Here is a 21,406-nt window from a genome sequence, read left to right as displayed (position 1 = left end):
TCTGTTTGTTGTCATCCAAGGTACTTCACCTGAGTCTGGTGGCCCAAGACTGATCTCAGCACTACAGAGGCTGAGGCAGGAGGATTGCTACAAATTTGAGGCCAGCCTGGACTATATAGTGAGTTTCAGACAACCCAGAGCTCCAGGTCATGACCCCACATCACCAAACCAAAATAATTTTTTTTTGCAAAAAAAAAAAAAAAAATGTACTTTTTTAGTATTCGATTAATTTGTGTAGTTCCTCCTGGTTATTTCATCTTTTTGTGGTCTTATAGACGTCAACTGTTGCCAAGGATCAGACTGTTCTAACCACACTACCCCAGCAGGGGACGACAAGGAGAAAGGAGGTTGCAGATTAGGTAATCATGCTGATTCCTGAGGGCTTCTGTGGCCCACCCTACCACACTTGCCAGCACACTGGGGAGGTGGGGATCCCCCCTAACCGAACTGAATTCAGTCTTGGTGATAGAGCCATGAAAAGAGTCTCTTTTCGTGAATGGTTTGGTGAGTCATGGACAGCATTGCTGTTATCTGAAGTAAACATTCTCCTTTCTTTTCTATTTTTTTTTTTTTTGATGTGCTGGCTGATTAAAAAAAAAAATACATACAGAGAGTCCTAACAGTTTTAAAGAGTGCACCTTGAACTCTATTTAAACCACCAGCTGTCTTACTGATCTCAGGCTTGATGGCACTTGGAGAACCAGCTCTGGGTGGGATCAGGGCGGCCAAATTAGGTCAGCCACTTTCCATCTGTTCTCGCTTTTCAAATGACAAACTGTCTGGTAGCAGATTGGGAGGGGAGGTTGGCTTGATTAACTATTCTGACGTAGGATTAGAAGTCAGGCAGTCTGAGTTACACACCCTATTCAGGACTCACTGTTCACCTGTGCCACGGTGGGAGATACTTCACGGAGACCAAGCTGCGTGACTCTAAAATGAGGATGGAAATCTTGTTTTCTTGGGGTGTTTGTTCTGTGTGTTTTCATTGTGCTGCCTGGAAGTCTGCTCAGAAGGGAGGGGATGGCTTAGGAGGCAAGAAGAACTTGGAAGATCCTTCTGTGAGAATCTCACACATATTGTTACTTTGCGATTGATGTTAATTTGGGTTAAAGAGCTTTCGTTTTAAATGTCTGTCTTTCAGTCAGTCAGTCAGCAGTGCGCATAGGAAGAGGTCATCCAATACCTAGGTGGAGGTTTTCTGAGAGAGAGGACAGGTTTATGGGAGTAAAAGAGCCAGACAGACATAGGAACAGTGACTTTCGAGGTAATATGGGTCACTGAGAAGAAAACTGATAAAAACCCATGAGCTTGAGACTGAAACAGCCAGAAATGGAATGAAGGGAAGTGGGAAGGGGATCTCAGCATCTGAGATGGAGACAGAGTTTATTTTGTGTGTAATTGTCTTATCCTTGATTTCAAAATACCCCCACAGAACTTAGAGACGGGCTTTGTCTTGTGCCATTAAGAGGAGAAAATTTTGTTGTAGGGAATGTAAAAATTCTACCAGAAGCTTGATGTTTCTGATTTTTTTTTACCTATTTTAAAAATACACACACACACACACACACACACACACACACACACACATAAAAGAAGTAGCATTACATGGGAAGAGACAGAGAAGTTCTTGTACCCTCAGTTCATCCTCCCACAGTGGTTGCATCTTAGGTAGCTGTGCCATGGTACCAGAACCAGGAAGTCCACAGTTGTCCTGTGTATGCGAGGTTTTCTCTCCTTTCGTCACACTTCGCCAACCACCGTTGTGATTGCAGTGTGGAGCTGGTCTGCCGGCACAGCACCCCAAGGCTAGCCCTTCCATCTCTCACCATACTTTCCATTACTCCTGACCGGCAGGCACTAACGGTGTTGTCCACATCTATGACTTGGTCAGTTCAATAAAAATTCATCACTGGAATCGTTAATAGATGGTCTTTGAAGGTGCACCCACTCAGCATGATGCCCGTAAGACAGTGGGTTTCTTGTGTTGGACTGTGTTTTATTTGTTTGCTTGTCTGTGGAATTCTCATAGCCTGGTTCGTCGATCACCTCTGCGAGACTCTGGGATCCTCTTCAGTTTGGGATTACCCATTCAGTGTATGCCCAAGTGGGTTTCCAGAGCTGGTGTTCCTCTTCACATTGTGGTCAGCAGCGTGAGTGGCTTCATGTCTCTGCATCTTTGCTGGGATCTGGTGCCACTGTTTTGCAACATTTTCCATTTTTTAAAAATGGTGGAGTTTCTTAGTTTTTAAATTAGCATACAAGATAATTAAATATCAGTATGGCACTTTCAGCGTGTGTTTTAGTAGATTCTCTTACCCCCTCATACCCCTACCTTACTACTACTGATCTCCTCTTTGTAACTGCCCCACACACAGTCTCTTTACCTTTTTCATGTCCCCTATGTCCTTTTGCCTGCTCCCCATCCTTTCTAATCACCTATTTGTATAATTTTTTTTGGTCTCTTTTGTAGCATTTTAGGCTTTACCTACATTTATACCCATACACCCCACCACACACAAATCAGGCTAGGATCTGCATGGGAAAAAGAACGTGTGTTTTTTTGTTTTTTTGTCTCTCCAGAACCATTAATTTTTCTACAAGCTTCCCTGTTTTATATTTTACAGCTGAATAAAATCCTATTGTGTATACGTACCATGTTTTCATTATCTATTCATTATTCATTTAGGCTGGTTCCATTTCCTTGCTGTTGGGAGTAGTGCAGTAATAACATGAATGTACAAGTGTCTCTGAGGTAGGATATGCAATCATTTGGATATATGTCTGAGAGTTACAGTACAGTTGGGTCATACAATAGTTCTTCATTCAAATACTTTGAGAAACTTCCATGTTTATTTCCATAACGGCCACACTTGTTCGAACCCCCACCAGAAGTGATAAAGGTTTCCTCTTTCCCTGCATCCTTAGGTGTATCTGTTGTGAGATAGCTTGATGAGAGCCATGCTGACTAGGATGAGAGGGTATCTCAGAGTAGCTTTAATTTGCAATTCCCTGATGACTAAGGATATTGAACACTTTTTAGAAGACCGGTTGGCCATTTGTGTTTCTTCTTTTGAGAACCGTTCATTTAATAGCCTTCTTACTGATTGGCAGGTTTTTAGCTCTTTAGTTTTCGCTCTGTAAATTCTGATATTGGCCCCCTCTGTGAAGGATCACTGTTACAGATCTTCTCCCGTCCTGTAGGCTGGCTGTTCCTCGGCTGGTGGTTTCTCTTTGCTGTACAGAAACTTTAATGGTCTGCAGTTTCATCTGTTGAGTCTTGGAGCTGCTTCTTGCACTATTAGGGATCTGTTCAGAAAGTCCCTACCTAAACTTTTATCTTGAAACGTATCTCCTATGTTTCCCTCTAACAGTTTCAGTGTTTTACCTTTGAAATCAAGGTCTTCGATCCACTTCTAGCCGATTTTTGTTCCGGGTTAGTGAAATGGATCTGAAGATTCTACAGGAAGACACCCGGTCTGCCGATCACCACTCTTTTGAACAGGCTGTCTTTCTTTCTTTCTTTTGTTTCTTTTTTTTTTTAGCTGCATATGTTGGCACCTTTGCTGGTTTCTTTGTTCTGCTCCACTGGTCTCCCAGTCTCCTGTGTGCTCTGTGTTTGTCACTGGGTCTCTGTAGTACGGTTTGAAGTCATAACCACAACCCCAGCTATGCCCTCCTTCCTAGGATTGTGTGGCCATTTGTAGTCTTCTGTAGTTCCCTGTGGACTCTCAGATTGTTCTTTTCTAGTTCTTTGAAGAACAGCCTCAGGTTTTGATGGGAGTAGCATTGAATCTGTAAATTACTTTTTGATACTACAGACATTTTCATGATACTAATTTCATCACGCCAAGAGTATGGAATGGTCTTTCCATTGTCTAGCATTTTCTTTGATGTCCTTTGTCAGTGTTTTTGAAGTTTTCATTGTTGATGTTTTTCACTCTCTTGATTAGTTGTATTCCTAACTATATTGAACGACAGAGTGACATATTTTTCCTAATTTCTTTCTCTCTGAGTTCACTGTGGGAATTTGTTAAGGCTACTGATTTTTTGTATATTTATTTTGTACCTTACAACTTTACTAAAAGTGTTTATTAAATCTAGCAATTTTATGATAGATCCTATAAGGCCTTTCAAATATAGCTTCATGCCATCTGCAAATGGGGATAGATTGACCTCTGCCTTTCCTGTGTTTATTCCTTTCGTGTCTTTCTCCTGTCTCATTGCACCACATTGAATTAGAACAGTGAAGTGGGTATCACTGTCTCATTCCTGATTTTAGAGAAAAATGCTCTCAGTTGTTCCCTGTTTACTATAATGTTGGGTCTAGGTTTGTATATGTGCCATAAACATACATATATATTCTTATAATATCTCCAGGACTTTTTACCGTGAAAGCATGCTAAAGTTAGATATCTTTCTGTGTCTTTTGACATGATGATATAATCACCACCCTTAAGTTTACTTATATACCGTACACTTACTGATTTATGTGTGTTGAACCACCCTTGCATCCCTTGGATGAAGCCCACATGGTCATGATGTAGGAGCTTCTTAATGTGTTCTTGAATTTCAGAAATTTGAAGTTTTGTATTTAAGTTCCTCAGGGAAATTTCTCTGTAATTTTCTTTCTTTCTTTTTTCGTTTTTTTTTTTATGTCTTTGATACCATAATAATAATGACTTTGTAGGATGAATTTAGCAGTGTTCCTTCCCTTTCTATTCTGTGGAACAAATTGAGGACTGTTGGAATTAGATCTTCCTTGAAAATTGATAGAATTCAGCAGTGACCCCAAGTTATCCTGGGCTTTTCTTTGTAGGGAGACTTTTGATTACAGTTTCAATCTCATTAGTTGTAATGGGTCTATTTAAGTTACTTATATCTTCTGTCTTTAATCTTGACAGATAATATGCATTTAGAAATTCATCTATTTCTTTTAGATTTTTCTAGATTTTGGAGTATATGTTCTCAAAACATTCTTTAATGATGTTCTGGATTTCTCTAGAATCTGTTTTAATATCTTTCTCCTATCTAATTTGATTGATATGGGTCTGCTTCCTCTTCATTTTTTTCAGTTTAGCTAGAGGTTTACCAATTTCACTAACTTTTTCAAAGAACCACGACTTTGATTGACATTGGATATTGCTCTTTTAGTCTCTATATCATTACTTTTTTCCACAATCTTCCTTGTTTTCTGCCATCTTTGTGTTTGATGTTATCCTCTTGCTTATTTAGAGCCTTGAGGTGCATTGTTGTGTTTTTTGAGATGTTTCTAGCTTGCTAATGGAAGTGCTTATCACTGTGTACAAGGTAGTCTTGGGACTGACTATCTTGTCTGTGTCTGAAGGTTCTAAGAGATTGTATTCTCATTTTCATTTGGCTGTAGGAATTTCTAAATTTCCTCCCTGGTTTGAAAATTCATTGTCTCTGACTATTTTTGTAGTTTTTCTTCCTGTTGATTATTACTTTTATTTCCTGGTTGTCTGATAAGAAACAAGAGTTGCCGGGCGGTGGTGGCGCACGCCTTTAATCCCAGCACTCGGGAGGCAGAGCCAGGCGGATCTCTGTGAGTTCGAGGCCAGCCTGGGCTACCAAGTGAGTTCCAGGAGAGGCGCAAAGCTACACAGAGAAACCCTGTCTCGAAAAACCAAAAAAAAAAAAGAAAAAAGAAAAAAAAAAAAGAAACAAGAGTTATCACAGGTTTTTTTTTGTTGGTGTTATTGTTGTTGTTGTTGTTAAGGTTTGATTCGTGACCTATTATGTAATCATTTTGGGAGATAATTTCACGTGTTGCTGAGAATGTGCATTCCTTTTCTGTTGGATGGAATAGTCTGTGTGTGTCTGCTAAATCTGAAATTTCTATGCTTGTTTTTGGTTTGGAAGACCTGTCTGACTATGACAATGTGATTTAAAGTGTCCTACTGTTACTATATCAGGACTTATGTGGCCTTTTATGCCTTTTAGTGTTTGTCTTATGAAATTGGGGGTTCTGGTTTTTGATACATAAATGTATGTAATTGTTATAACTTCTTGATGGGTTGCCCCCTTCATTAATATGCATTTTCTCTGTATCACTTCTGGTTAGTTTTTATTTGGAGTCTCTTTTATCATGTGTAAGGATAGCTGTGCTTGCTTGTTTCTAGATCCTGCTTGCCTGCTAATTTGTTCTCCATACTCTGATAATCTGTTTCTGACCTTTTTTGCTAACTGTGTGCAGGCTTTTTTCCTCCCTTGGGATACAACAGATAGTAGGTTCTTGTTTTTTAATCCATTTGGGTAGTCTGCATCTTTTTGTTAGTGAGTTGAGGCCATTAATAGTTAAAGTTATTACTGAACGGAGGTCTCTATTTCCTAAGAATTTGTTAGGTGATGTTCTATGGTGCTCTATTACTGGCATTTCTTTCCCTTCCTCTTGTTAGTTTTGGGAGGTTGCTGTATTCCATGTAGTTAATTCTCTCCTCACTCTTCCTTGCTCATCTTTTCCTTTCATAGAGCATGTATTTTCATGTGTTTTTTTTTTAAAGGGAGGCTGCCTTTCTTATTTTTCCCTATGTAGTCTTCCTTTAAGAATATTCAGCAATACTGACATTGTTGGCATTAATTCCCTTATTTGTGTTTGTCTTGAAATCTCTTTATCCATCAATTTTAAAATATAACTTTGCTAGGTATACGATTCTTGGTTCACGGTTACTTTTAGAACTTAAAATTTAGCATTTTTGCCTTTTTTGTCTCTTAGGGTTTCTGAGGAAAGGTCTGAGGTTATTCCAGTATTCCCGTCATCGGATTCTAGTTGGTGTCTTTCTCGTACCGCTTTTGGTGTTGCTTCATCACTTGTACTTTTGACATCATGACTACGGTGTGTCATGGAGAGGCTCTTCACTGGTCATGTCTTCTTGGAATTCTACATGCCTCTTGTGTTTGGATATCTTCATTCTCTAGGTTTCACAAGTTTTCTTCTATAAAACCTTCTCCATTAACTAGTCTGCCTGTTACTTTTGGCTTTCTCTCTGTTCCTACAAAGTTCACTGTGAACTTTGGGGGTGTGCTCTCTTGATTGTATCCCAGACTGCATGGAAATATTAGTCGTATTCCTTAATCTTTTCCGTTATGTGTCTTACCATGTTACTGCCTGCACTTTGTCTTAATCTATGAGAATCATTCTTGTGAGTAATCTTGTCTGTCTGATGCTTTCTGGTGTGGTTTCTGTTTGACCATGTCTTTTCTTTACCAGTGTTCCAGTTTGGTTCTTTGTCAGTCTTTTGTTTCCTTGCTGTTTGTCCTCCATTGTTGGACTTTCTCCTCCAATTTACTGTTTTGTTCACAGTAGAGATTATCTTGCAAAGGTCTTGTGTAGATTCCTTGGACTGTGCTGTAGTTTGTTTGTATTTTTATATCATAATTCATTCTTTTAAAAAGTAACTCTGAATTCCTTTTTAGACATTTCAACTATCAGTATGATTTTGGATCCCATTATAGATGATTGGTAGGTTGGGATGCATTGTGGTGGGTAGTTGTATAATGTTAGTCTTGTTTCTTTGTCATATCTTGTTCATTGCTAGGATGGATTGGTCTTAAAGTTTTAATTCTCTTTCTTCCAGTTATATTTGGATGTTCTGTTTTCTATGAGTCTTCCTAGAAGAAGGTCTGCATGAAGTTCACCCTTGGAGACTGGTCATATTTGATATTGATTCTCAGATGAGGTTGCTAAGATGATCTGGGCTTGTCTGGATGATAGCAGGATCACTAATGGGGCCGTACACTGATCACCACGCCAACCACATCTGTTAAACTTGCTTGTCTTGCTGTGAACTCTGTAAACTGTTGAGGGCAGGAGTCAGAATCCCAGTTGTACACTATTGTAGCTAAAGGCTTAGAACTACTAGAGCCAAAGGCTTGGTCCCCTGATAAACACTGAAGCCAAAGATTCAGTCCTGTGGTGGACTCCAGGAATGTTGAATTTCAGCTGTGCAATGAAATTTGGGGCTGTTGGCATTGATATCCAGGTATCAGCAACTTTTATAGTTCACATACAGAACATTTTTTTACTATAGCATTCTCATACTTTTATACTGTTCCTTTTTTTTTTTTAAACTTCGAGGACCTGCCACCCAGCTCCCAAATAAAACAGGGAGTCTTATTCTTACTTATGAATGCCTGGCCTTAGCTTGGCATTCAAGCCAAGCTTTTCTTAAATTATCCGTCTACTTTTTGCCTCTGGGCTTTTAACTTTTTCTATTTCTGTATATCTTTTCTTCTTATTCCATGTCTGGCTGTGTGGCTGGGTGGCTGCTCCCCAGCATCCTCCTCTCCTCCTTTTCTTCACTCCTCCCTCTTCTCTTTTTCTACAAATTATTCTCTCTGCCGGCCAGCCTCACCTGTCCCGCTGCTGCCTCGCTATTGGCCATTCAGCTCTGTATTAGACCAATCAGGCTGTTTAGGCAGGCAGAGTAATACAGCTTTACAGAGTTAAACGAATGCAACATAAAGGAATGCAACACATCTTTGCATCATTAAACAAATGTTCCACAGAATAAACGAATGTAACACATCTTAAATTAATATTCCACAACATTATACCATTATACTTGTTCTTATTTGCCCCCTTACTATTCTCCCCTGACTTCAACCTCCTCTTGCTGGTCCATTTCTTCCCCGCAGCTAGTCTCCATTTCTGCTTTCATGTGACATGTAACCCATCATCATCTTCTTTTCCTGCCTTTCTCTTCTTTTAAACCAATTTCTCCCTTCTCACAGTCTTCTGTTTTCATGTTTTACATATACATACTTATTTATTTATTTACAAATATATGTGAATCTATGTAAAACAAAAGAGTATGGCTTTTTTCACTTAACATAATGATTCCCCAGTTCTATCTAAGTTCCCACAGATGTCATAATTTTATTCTTCCTTACAGCCAAATAAAACTCCGTTTTGTGTATATGTATACACAAACACACACACACACACACACACACACACACACACACGTTTCTATCTGTTGATGGATATGCAGGCTACTTCCTCAGCTTGGTTATTGTGAGTAGTGCAACAATACACGAATCCTTCTGGCTTACTTAGGACTGGAATAGACAGATCTTATAGTAGTTCTACTTCTAGTTTTTAGAGGGACTTAATTTACTGATTTCCATTGTGCCTGTGACAGGATTGTATGTCCCCAGCCATGTATAAAGGCTCCATTTTGCCTACATCCTTACCAGTATTTATTGTCTGTTTTCCTAATGGTAGCCATTGTGGCTAGGATGAGATGGGATCTCAAAGCTAAGAGTATTTAACAATTCTTCAAGTGTTCTTTGATTTTTTTTGGTCATTATTCCTCTGAAAACTGTTCGGGTCTGAAGCTCATTTGCTAAGTGGTTGATTTGGGATGATTTGTTGATTGGGTGATTTCTCTTTCTGAGGACTCTGTTCAGCTCAGTAGCCCATTTGTTGACTAGATGAATTGGGAACTTTTTAGCGTTTAATTTCTGGAATTATTTATAGGTTCTAGGCAACAATCCTCTGTCCAGTTTGTGTCTGCAAAAGATAATTCTCCCGTCCTGTAGGTCGACTCTGTGTTCTTGGAGCCCTTTTTGAGTGGTAGAAAAAGTCAATAAAATCAACCCTGGCATACAAAATTATTTGGAGGAGAATATATATTTGTTATTACAGTGATGCTTGTTTTTGTGGATGTGGAGATTTAGGTATTAGAAATCATTTTTACTGTGTTGTACTTTTTTTTTGCAAATGTAAGCATAAATGAGGAAGAGAAATTGTCCAGGATGTAATTGAATTCCACTCAGTAGAGCACAGGTAATGGTGACTATTTGTTGCTTTGGAGCATGGTGGGGGTGGGTGGGTGGTGGGTGGTGGTGACTGTCTGTAAACACTGGATGACATTCATGTGTTTCTAGGACAGTGCCTCAGGACTTGAGATTAGAGAGAGCTTTTTGTTTTCATCATTTGCCAACATAAAAAAAAACTTAAGAGACTCGGCTTACCTGATCTTCAGGGTCTTTTAAAATATTTTTTTTATTTGTATATCTTAAATGTAGTAGTGGGTTTCATTATGATGTTTTCATACATGTATGTTCACCCCCATTACCCTCTCTGTCCTCCCATTCCCACTGATTTCCATTCTTTTCCCAAGTAGTCCCCCATCTGCGTTCATGTCCTTTTTTAGTATGTGTATGTGCTACAGTGGCTTTTATTAAGGTTGCTTATAGAAACATTAGTTGCAACACATCTTTGCATCATTAAACAAATATTCCACAGAATAAATGAATGTAACACATCTTAAATTAATATTCCACAACATTATACCATTATACTTGTTCTTATTTGCCCCCTTACTATTCTCTCCTGACTTCAACCTCCTCTTGCTGGTCCATTTCTTCCCCGCAGCTAGTCTCCATTTCTGCTTTCATGTGACATGTAACCCATCATCATCTTATTTACAAGAGCAGGAACGACCTACCAGTGTCTATACTCTGAGGAGTGGTGCACACCTGAGTAATGAAGTCTTGAGTGAATGTGTGCTGTTGACATGGTCACGGCCGTATCAAGGTCCGTAGCCTCAGACCCATAGGAAAATGGCAAAGCCTCCCACCACCCTTGGCGGGGGTGGGGTAGGGGGGTTGAAACTCAGAGTAATGGCAAAGCCTTCATCAGATGCAGATGGTGTGTGCAGAAAATGTCCACCATAGCTTTCTCCTCTCCTCCTGATATATTACAGCCTGAAGACTGCTCCCCTTGTCCTACCCAGATTAGCTAAACCTACCTCCTTCTGTATCTGTATGTAATAGCCCTGCCTCCTTGTTTATCTGTATGTAATAGCCCTGCCTCCTTGTCTAGTTATATGTAATAGCCCTGACTCCTTGTTTAGTTGTATGTGATAGCCCTGCCTCCTTGTTTATCTATATGTAATAGCCCTGCCTTTTTGTTTAGCTGCATAAAGTAAACATTCTGAGCTCCCAGAGTCCTGAGCTCCCAGAGTCCTGAGGTTTCTCCATCAGAGAGCCAGCCCATTCTACCCAACTCCAACTTGTCTGTCTGTCTCTGTGTTTGTCTTTTCTTCATTCCCTTGATACCCCAGTCAGGTCAAATCCCTGAGATCATGCAAAGATGTGACACAAACCACTGAAGGAAGTATCCCTCCCCCGACCCCAGCTGCCATTACGTGCCTGTAGATTCTCCCAGAGGGGCGGGACCTTGTGAGTCCCTCTCGCCTCCACAACAGGACATTGACAGCTCCAATCTTGTGCGGATCTTGCTCATGGAATCATAGCCGCTGTGAGTCCAGTAGAACAATGGCCCTGTCATGCTTAGAAGACAGCACACCACAATGCTAGGCCCTGTCCTCAGGCTCTAAAATTACTTTTATTCCCTCTTCTGAGATGGCATCTGAGCTTTGGAGATGATGCTACAGTGTCCCATTTATGGCTGAGCATCCAGTAGTCACACATTCTCGAAATCTTTGGTTCTTAATTGTTTTTCATCAGCGAAATGAGGGTGCTGTCTCCAGAGGAATGTCTGAGTTAGAAGTAAGGTTTCTCCTTAGCAAAGTTTTGTTGGGTACTGACTATGGGTCGGGTGCTGAGGGGGGCAGTACGGATTCAGTGATGAGAAAGATGCTACTTCAAAGTTCAGTGATGAGAAAGATGCTACTTCAAAGTTGTAGGTAGTGATTGACAGGAGAGGAGGGATCTCCCGTTTATCTGGGTGCATCCCAGATGCATTATTTATATCATGTGCTCTGCTTTGCCCAGAACTCCAGGACACAGATGTAGGTGTTCTTTCTTCTCAGTACAGAAAGCAAATGAGATTCAAGTAGTGTGTCCAAAGCTCGATCACACATCCAGGACTTTAACCTCGATTTCCCTCGCTTGAAAAAAATGCCATAATCCGTGATTACTATGAAAATATTTTATAAATATGCAAACAATCATACTTAAAATTAGCTATTGATACTTCTATTATCAGTGGGACAGAAAACTCAGAATAACTATTTGCGCTAGGGACCTAAGCGATTCGGATTTTGTGTTAAAAGGTCACCTTCACACTGTTGTCAATTCTGGCCCCATCAACATGCTACAGACTCGGTTCACAGTGGTGACAGGAAGGTACCTCGGGGTTCTTTCATTAGGTGCGCAGTGCTGGATAACAAATGGCCGCAGGCCCTGAAGCTTCAAGCATCACACATTTATTAGTTAACAGTTCTGTAGTTCTGATCCTAATGTGACCATGCCCTACGCTCCATTCTATGACTAAAATCGAGATATTGGCCACAGTATGTTTTCATTGGCATTTGTGATCCTGTTCCAAGCTCACATAATTGCCGCAGAAGTCAGCTCCTTGACATAGCAAGACTGAGGTCCTGACTCGGCTGGGTGTCTGCCAGGGGTGGGGGTCTTCCCTCCGTTCCTGCAGGTTCACCTATTCTCTGGCCGTGCTCATGTGCAAAGTCAGGGAAAGGGACTCCATCTCATTGAATCCCTCTGATATGTAGAACTTACCTTTCCAGGAAGAGCCCAGGGCCCTTTAAGAATCATCTGATTGGACCAATTTCTGGTCTTCAAGGACAACCTCCCATCCTTAATGTCAACTGACTGGCATCCTAATGGTCTCAGCAAACTTCCTTTTCTAGTTGTAATTGTCATAGGAAATCTAAGGTGCTCAGTCTTACATGCAGAGAGAGAGAATTGCATGGGCTAGTGCTGCCAGGGCTTTTGGAGCTCACCTTAGAATTTTGAGTTTGCTCAAATGACTGGTGAATTGCAGACACACCAGAAAAGCCATTTCAATCCTGAAGTGTCGTCAAGACTTAGCTCGAATTTTAATGTTCTAAAGTTTCTTAGGATCTTTTGCCAAAGCTCATTTTTCTATGTTTTGGAGGTTTGCATATGTATATTTTATGTATATTATAATATTTATCAATATAATATTTATATTAAGTAATTAATATAAATGTTAAATAATTTATATTAAAATATTATAATATTTTCTTATTTCTTGAAATTACCTTATTTCCCCTTCCTTTTACTTCCTCCAGCTCCTACCATGTGTGCACCCCCCACTCTCTCAAATTCAAGGCCTCTTTATGTAATTGTTATTGTACACACACACACACACACACACTTTTTTTTTTTTTTTTTTTTTTTCGAGACAGGGTTTCTCTGTGTAGCTTTGTGCCTTTCCTGGGACTCACTTGGTAGCCCAGGCTGGCCTCGAACTCACAGAGATCCACCTGGCTCTGCCTCCCGAGTGCTGGGATTAAAGGCGTGAGCCACCGCCGCCCGGCATACACACACACTTCTAAATACACAAACACAAACTGCTCAATCCATATAATGTTACTTGTACGTGTGAGATCTCAGGGTTGACCGCTGGTATTGGATAACCAGTTGGGGGACCCTTCCCTGGGGAAGACTGTTTCTCACGTTCTCAGCAGTCTCCAGTTGCCAGTGGTTCTTTGTCTGTAGTTGAGGTTCCATGAGCTTTTCTATGAACTTTAACTTTGGGGTCAGCGTGTTCAGTGGTGGTATCATGGTTTAGGCGGCCGTGTTGGGGGGACTTCCTGGGTGTATTCTCTTTACAGTCAGTGTGATACAATCTCACAGAAAACTTCCTGTTTCTCTGGCTTTAAAAAAAAATCTTTCCACACCCCGCTTCAGCAATAACATGAGGCTTGCATGCAGGAATTGTGTTGTAGATGTATCTGTCGGGACTGGGCATCACAGGGTCTCTTGTCTTCTTCAGTTTGATCAGCTGTGATTTTCACAGTGGTCTCTGTTGCAAAGAAAAGTTTCTTTAATGAGGGGTGAGACCACTTATTTGTGTGCATAAGGATAAGTATTTAGAATGTTTTCAGAGCTTGTACCGGTGTAGTAAAGTGACTGTTGCAGATTGATTCCAAGATCCATGGCTCCACTAACGCTGTGTAGTCGGGCTAGGTTTATAGTACCAGGAAGCGTTTCCCTCTTGCTGAGCTGGCCTTAGGTACAGTCAAAGAGCTTTTGGTTACTACTGAGGTATACAGGCCTCTGTTGTACCCCTAGGATTATTTGCCATGCCGGTTGTTGCAGTGGTTCATAGGTATCAAGGATTGGTTGCTTCCCTCCTTTGGAAGCTTGCATGCCACCTTCTAGTACCGTGATAGTTATCCTCAGGGAGGAGGCTTTCAGGCCAGATCTAGCTCAGGTCCTCTAAGTCCTATGTCTGGAGTTCATGATGTCTTCAGCAGTAGGGTCTTACCTTCCACCTCTGGGAGGTCACCACGTGCAGCAGCAATAGCCCATAATGTTTTGGGAGTCTCTTGGACAGCCTTTACCAACAACTCAAAAGGGGGATTCTCGTGCCTGGTGTTGGTGTTTTTGATACACAGTCTGTGGCTTTTGTGGAAAGCATCGTCAGGCCAGAAGGGAAGATTGCATTTAAACTATATGTGTATGTATGTTGCAGATGTATTTGAAGAAGAGGAATGGTCCCTTCACCCTTTTAGCCAGGTCCATTTGGCAGAAGTGGCATCCTGGGTGTCACTAACAGTCAGATTGGAAGCAGGGGTTAAACCCTCACCCACAGACCACACCCTCCTTAGTATCATCTCTGTCTTTTTAGTAATAGGTTCATTTTCCTGGGTGTCGTCTTCCTGACGAGGAATGGGAGCTTGGGAACATGAGGGGAAAGTTGTGGGCCATAGCTTGGGTGGAACCAAAGTGAGTGTCCTTGGAGTATCTTTCCCAATACTGAGATACTCTTCTTAGATCATTTTATGCTTAATTAATTTTCTTAATGCCATAGAAAGTCAGAGTTGAAATGGATCTCAGAGAAGTGCCTAGTCTTTCACTCCCCTTGGGGAAGAGGAGTTAATGGCACCTGACACTTCTGTAAATCAGCAGCTTAATGGACATCTAAATGGATTTATATAAAACACTGGAGGTTTTCCCCCACATTTCCTCCCATCTCCCCTTTGGACAGGGTCTAGCTAAATAGTTCAGGCTGGCCTGGAACTCATGATCCTCCTGCCTCAGCCTCTTGAGTGTTGAGATCATAGAAGTGTACCGCCACGCCTAGTTCAGTTGATCCAAGTCAGCTCAGTTGATTTTTTTTTTAAATGTCCAGTTCAGTGACTCAGCATTTCTCCAGCATAATGGACTAGAGAAAGACAACACATTCGTGTCAGCGACCGGAGCTAGACGCCAGCAGAAATCCACAGCAGTCATTTTAAACAGAGAGTGGAAGACATCCCCCCGCCGACGCCCCCGCCCCCCCCCCCACACACACACTTAGCACCAGGGAACATGCTAACATCCTGGTGTGGTAATGAGAGCAGAGTGTGTGAAGTTTTCATCCACCCCTGGGAGATCCTTATGTGTTCCGACTGAGAACCTCAGACCGTAATAGTTTTGGCTCTGTCTTGCTTTCTTTCTGTCATTGAACTGTCCTCTTCCATTTCTCATTATTCCTTCATAGAATCTTCTAGGCCTTGAGTAGTCAGCGACTCCATCGCGGCGACTCATTCCCAATTTCTCTCGCGCCAGGCAGCTTGCTTGTGACCATTCCAGCTTGCTCCCTAACTGCTGCACGTGCAGCGACCCCTCCCTTCCCTGGGATCTGCCTGAGGTCACAGTTCAGCTGGGACCTGCTGTGCTGTGGTCTCTCCCTTGCTGGGAGGGCTTCAGCTCTTCTCCCAACTGCCTCCATCCCGTTCACTCAGCCATTGCCGATGCTGTCACCTCCTTGTTTTGTCACCCTTCCGTTGGTCAGTCCTCTGTTTCAGCTTCAGATGTGACAAGGAAAACTGAACCCAGGGAGGTGCTTGTCGGTCACATGGTTCTCTCAGTGCGTCACTGAGGCCGTGACATTCTGATCACAGCTTCACTGCGATCCTGGGCTCCACCCTGCAGGACCGACAGACATTTTAATTTAGTGTGGGGAATCGAGATGGCTCACTGTCACATCTGACTACATGAACTCGATCCCCAGGACACATGTGGTAGAAGGAGAGAACCAACTTCTGTAAGATGTTATTTGACCTATTCTCTCTCTCTCTCTCTTTCTCTCTCTCTCTCTCTCTCTCTCTCACACACACACACACACACACACACACACACACACACACACACATACACAGAATTAATTAATTAATTAATTACATTGTCAAGAAAATAGGGTTATTTTCATTCACTAATTTGGAATACTTGTTATCTTCAACAGCAGATACGTTGACTCTACTGTGGATAGGGCAGAACATTAGATTCTGAAGTGCTGATATTTCTGAGATAGAATTTACAATTTTCTTATGTTATAGGGATTACTGTAAGCATTTTGCCAGTGTTTTGTTTGTAAGCTTAATATAAGAAACACATGGCTGTCATTTTGAATGAAAGCCCATGAACTTCAGCATTGACACCAAGGGCAGAAGGGCTACCTGGGGTTGATCTCAGAGGAGCGCCAGTGCCTGCTTGGGACAGCAGCCAGGAGCAAAGGGGCCCTTTAGCTAGCATGTGTCCCGGTACAGGCAAACTCTGAAATTCTTGCAGTGCATGTACTCAGCTTTGCTGTCAGAGAAAAACAGATCTCATGCATAAAACTTCAGTCTATAGGATTATCAATTGCAGTCAAACGTAACATTTTAAAAGTTCTGAACAAGTCTTATTTGGAGTCTTGGTATGCACCTAAACACCTTCCCTAATAACCTGAAGTCCCTCATGTTTCCCTAAAACTATCCTTTTGAAGTCTGTGGCTTACGAGCTAAGTCTTCTCTTGGAGAGTCAGTTTGAAAAAAGGCCAGGGACACCCGTGTTTTTCTTAGTCACAGTCCGCAGAAGGACCTAGTGGTCCCGAGAGCTCCTTCATGTGGTTCCCCGAGTCAGGCTTGAAAGGAACATTTACTGTTCCTTGATGATGATTTGGCATTATGAACACACACAGGTACTCAGCAAACAACCACATGATAACTGCAGTTCACAGTTACCGAGCACGTGCCTTAAGCCCTTTACATAGATAACGTTCGTTAGTAGTAGAAATCCTCCAGCCAACAGAGTCTGTGTCATTCAAGGGTGCTGACAAACAGAGGTGTTCAGACATTGTCTGCAGCCACACAGATTTTGAGTCTGAGTTGGCCTGGCAGTGTGGCCAGGGCCTGTTATCCACTGCCAACTGCCCTTCCACAGAACACAGGACAGGAGAGTGTGGTGGGACTCATCCAGATCCAGAGCTGCGGGCTTCCTACATACCGTGTTTTGTTCTGGGGGTCTGGGGGACTAGATCAGTGGGTAAGATGCTTGCCGTAAAAGTTTGAGGGTCTGAGTTCAGATTCCTAGCATCCACACAAAAGGCCAGGGCATAGCCCTGGAGAGACAGAGACAGCCATGCCCCTGGAGCTCAATGGCCCCAGCCTGGTCTGTCAGTGCCCTCCAGGTTTGGGAGAGACCCTGATTCAAAGAACGAGGTGACAGGCTATCAAGGAAGACACCAGATGTTGACCTTGACTCCATACAGCTGCACACGCTCTACATATAGTCAAAGAATTTGTTGCTCAGGAAGTTAGACATGAAATGTGTTTTGCCTCTCTCTCTGTGTGTGTGTGTGTGTGTGTGTGTGTGTGTGTGTGTAAACCATGGCCCACTGTTTGAATTGTTTCTACCTTCTACTAGAATAATAAGGATATATTGGAGACCATTAACAGTAAGTATGGTAAACACTAATTATGATTTTTGTTTTTCTTTCTCCACAGCATCATGGTTTTCTCCAAATGAAAAGATCCTCATTGTTATTTTCCCAATTTTGGCTATACTCCTGTTCTGGGGAAAGTTTGGTATTTTAAGTAAGTATTCAAATGCATTTTTTCATTTATGCTTTTGTGACACGATGGTTATTTCTAGGGCGTTACTAGTGGAATAGTCTTATCTAACTAGCCTGTATTGGGAAAAGTGCAGTTTCTCTAAAACATGTACTGTTTCTCATATTTTACTGCAGCTCATTATTTAAGTTTAAGGTGTTTGGTTGTGAGTGGTGTTTTGAGATCTCTGTGGGAGGGATGAGTAGAAAAGTTAGTAACAACACCTTAAATCCTGTGACATGGTTACTTACAAATGTTCTTTTATATGGTAAACAGATGGTCATAGGCTACTTAAGTGTGAAGACAGAATCCTGTGCTGGGGGCCCTGGGATGCTCCGCCTCATTTCCTCCAGTTTAAGCTTGTCTATAGACAAAGGCCTGTTTGTGCCTGTTGTACAGCTCTGTGGCCCCTGATGGAAAGGCGCTGTTGTGTTCTGTGACCTTGCTTTGACAGCCTCGTAACCAAATCTCTGAAGGCCAAACCTGATTCTGTGTCTGATTTGCCTCAGTAGTATAAATTTGGTCATCACAGGGTAATCTGTTATACGCGTCCTAGTTCAGGCTTATACTCAATAGTATCCACATACCAGCCCGTAGCTGTTCCACCAGGAACATGCCGATCTCTCCTCGGTATTTCCATACCAGCGTAGTAAGAGAAATTGACTACATTTGTGAAGTTCTGAGCTGACCGACTAAACTTTCAAACTTGTAAAATGTAAGATCTGCTCACCCTCTGAGCCCCCTGACACAGCCACTAAAGACCAGGAAATGCCTCTAAAGGTAAGGAGGAAAGCACGCTCATTAAATTTGCTCCCCAGCCTTTAGCTGGTGAATCACTGCAGAGGAGGCCTGCTGGGTAGTGGATGAAGTTCTTTCCTGGGAAGGGTGAGGCTGTGTGTGTGACACGAAAACAGTGAGACATAAAAACAGACAGGACATGACTGGCGGCTTATTTGAAGAGCTTTGCCTAAAGCACGGAGCTCTGGAAATGCTTAGTGGCTTCAGAAACGTTCCCAGGTTGTGTCTAAATGGGAAAAGACATGAATAAGGCCTGACAATGGCAACTGTTGAGACACCATAGCCCTCACCTTCGAGATGGGGAGATGCTGTTGGAAGTTATCTTAGAATTCCAGAAAGCCTCTTATTTTAAGGAAAGAGCTGATATGGCCTCAGGCCCTGCCCCATGATCACTGGCGTTAAGGAAAGCTTTCAGCCACATTGGCAGACCCAGGCTTTCTCAGGGCAGTCATGTGACTCAGGCAGGAAACAGCCTTTTGAGGACCAGACAGTGATTTCTCAGCAGTGCCATTGAATCTGAGTTGACAGAAGTTTCCTGGTTATGACATTATCATCAGCAACACCATCTTCAGTGGAAAGTATCAGAAATGAATCTATTTCTGGTCAGCCATATTTATACCGAATAAGACTAAGGACTTTTTTTTTTCTGACTGTGAAATACATTATATAAGAAGTTGTCAAGAAAATAAGTCATCTTGTTGGCCCTGTGTCTAGAAATAAGGGTTGTTGGGGTTTTTATTTGTTGGTTTGTTTTTTGGTCCTAGTAACCTTCCGGCTTCCCTTTCTGTCCTTGTCTGTGTTTGGCTGGTTTTCTTCTACAAAAGGAGACTGTCAGTGTGATCACACAGCTTATGTACTTGTACATCTCTGGGTCCCACATCATCAGAGTGCTACCTGGCCGCTTGTGCTTTCCCATTAGGGCTGCGTCCTGTTTTATTGCACTTTCATTTTAATGGTTGGTTATTAAGAGAGACTGTGAAACTCAGATGAAAGTGTATGTGCTTTTGGCCATCAGTGGTATTTTAAGCCTGCAGATAAACTCTACCAACGTGTGTTCCAGATCCACCCTCTCAGTTACTGCTGCCACTGACGAGAAACGGTCACCCTTCATCTCAGGGTCCTGACACTGTTAGAGTTCTAAAATCCTTCGCTAATTTGATGTGTGGAAGAGAAAAAAAAAAATTGTCCGTGTTGTATTAGTGAGTGTAGACATTCTTTTTAACGTTCTTATGATACCACTTGCATTTTTAAAGAGTGTATGTATGAACCTAAAGAAATCAATTTAAGGGGAATGTTTGGGTCATCTTAAGTGGGGAGCCTGAGGGAGTGTAGGAGTAATCGTTTGGAAGAGGAACCTCTGTGTTTGCCTCACCCTGACAGGCCTCGCACTTGAGTTGAGTTGCTCTAATAGCAGCTGGATATTTGTGGAGCTCTGGCTCTGAGGAGCGACCACGCACTGTGCCCATGCTCTCCCCGTGTATTTCCCACAGGGACTCTGCCAGTGCCCTGACTATTGTTGTTCCTGTTTTGAAGATAAGAGACAGGCAGTTTGTCCACAGTCACCCAGCGGTTGGTTTCCTGGTAATCCTGGATTTGGTTACAGTTTCCTGGTAACCACTAGATTGTCTGCCGTCCTTGAATTTATCTGCAGGAAGGGTGAGTGTGTGTCTAGTGTACCACTCTGAGCCTGTGAAACTGTTCGTAGTAGAGCAGATGTTGGTCTCACGTGTTGGGTTTTTTTTCCCCCACTAGTACCTACTGCAGGATGTCTGGTTGACCTCTGGGTACTGAGCTAAAGGTTGGAGGTGTGGAAGTGAGTGTCCAAGCCTGTTGGCTTTGAGGCCACTACATGTCAGTCTGTGCGGTCAGGATGGTACAGCTGCCTATCTCGTACTTGGCCTCAATCAATCAATCAGTCAGTCAGTCAGTCAATCAACCAACCAATCAGTCACTTCCACCCTGTAAAAGACTCCTCGGTTCTGACCTGCTGTCCCATCTGTGAGGTCATGCATTAATGGTAACAAGAGTTTTCTTTTCTGGTTATCTCGTTCTTTTTAGCTTTCCATATTGGTCTGTACTTGACCACAGGCCATTTCTCTCAGTGGTCTCTCTGGCTCTGCATGTGCATCTGTTATGCTGCGAGAAGAAACCTAAACCTTTGCAGACAGTTTGTTTACAGAAAGCTGTGTCTGGAACTACAGCTCGGGACAATATAGCCCTTCCTCGGTGATGGAGTATGACTCGAGAGTTCTAAGCTGAAATAAACCCTTTCCTTCACTGGTTGCTGTTGGTCACAGCAGTAGAAACCTTAACACAGACCCCTTATCTTGTATCAACTCAGTCAGTCATGTCGTTGACAGGCTCCTGGATGATTTTCAGGGTTCTTCATCTGCACGGACGTAACGTAAGTTCTTTCCTACATTTAGATGGCTGATAGGTGCTTTCAAGAGCTGCGTGTGGTATTGTAGTTCTTTGAGGCTGAAGGCCCCGCTATATATAAAGAGCTGGCTATTGTCCAAGGTTCTTTGTCACAGGCATATCTGTTCTTTGTCTTCCTTTCCTTTAACCCTTGTCCTAGACAGGTGATCCCTTGCTCTGCACTCCGCTACATGGCCATGAACCTGACTGTGGAAGCTGAGCTCTGCAAAACCATCTTGATAATAGACAGGGAAATTACTATCATACAGTGGCCTTCAAAATACGTTGGGAAAACAAGCTGGGTTGGTGAAGCAGTCCTGTGATCCTGGCACTACAGAGCAAGTACCAGGCAA

At 42.2% G+C, this 21,406-nt stretch overlaps 1 protein-coding gene across 9 annotated transcripts in view; it reads left to right on the top strand.

Moving 5' to 3' along the window:
* Positions 1-21,406, top strand: part of LOC131922193 (leukocyte surface antigen CD47) — a 53,414-nt gene that overhangs the window by 12,292 nt on the left and 19,716 nt on the right. For 8 of the 9 annotated variants that reach the window (XR_009382236.1, XR_009382234.1, XR_009382235.1 and 5 more), the window contains exons 3-4: positions 276-359; positions 17,733-17,822. Coding sequence is in view for 6 of the 9 variants with exons in the window: in XM_059276941.1 (XP_059132924.1) it covers positions 276-359; positions 17,733-17,822 (174 nt within the window). In the remaining 3 variants the exon portion in view is untranslated. The remainder of the gene's footprint in view (positions 1-275; positions 360-17,732; positions 17,823-21,406) is intronic. The other variant, XM_059276944.1, reaches the window with a different exon arrangement.

Source organism: Peromyscus eremicus, chromosome 12 (genome assembly GCF_949786415.1).
Source record: "Peromyscus eremicus chromosome 12, PerEre_H2_v1, whole genome shotgun sequence".
Lineage (NCBI taxonomy): Eukaryota > Metazoa > Chordata > Mammalia > Rodentia > Cricetidae > Peromyscus > Peromyscus eremicus.
The sequence above is the reverse complement of the archived record's forward strand: the minus strand, read 5'-3'. Positions and strand labels throughout refer to the sequence as shown.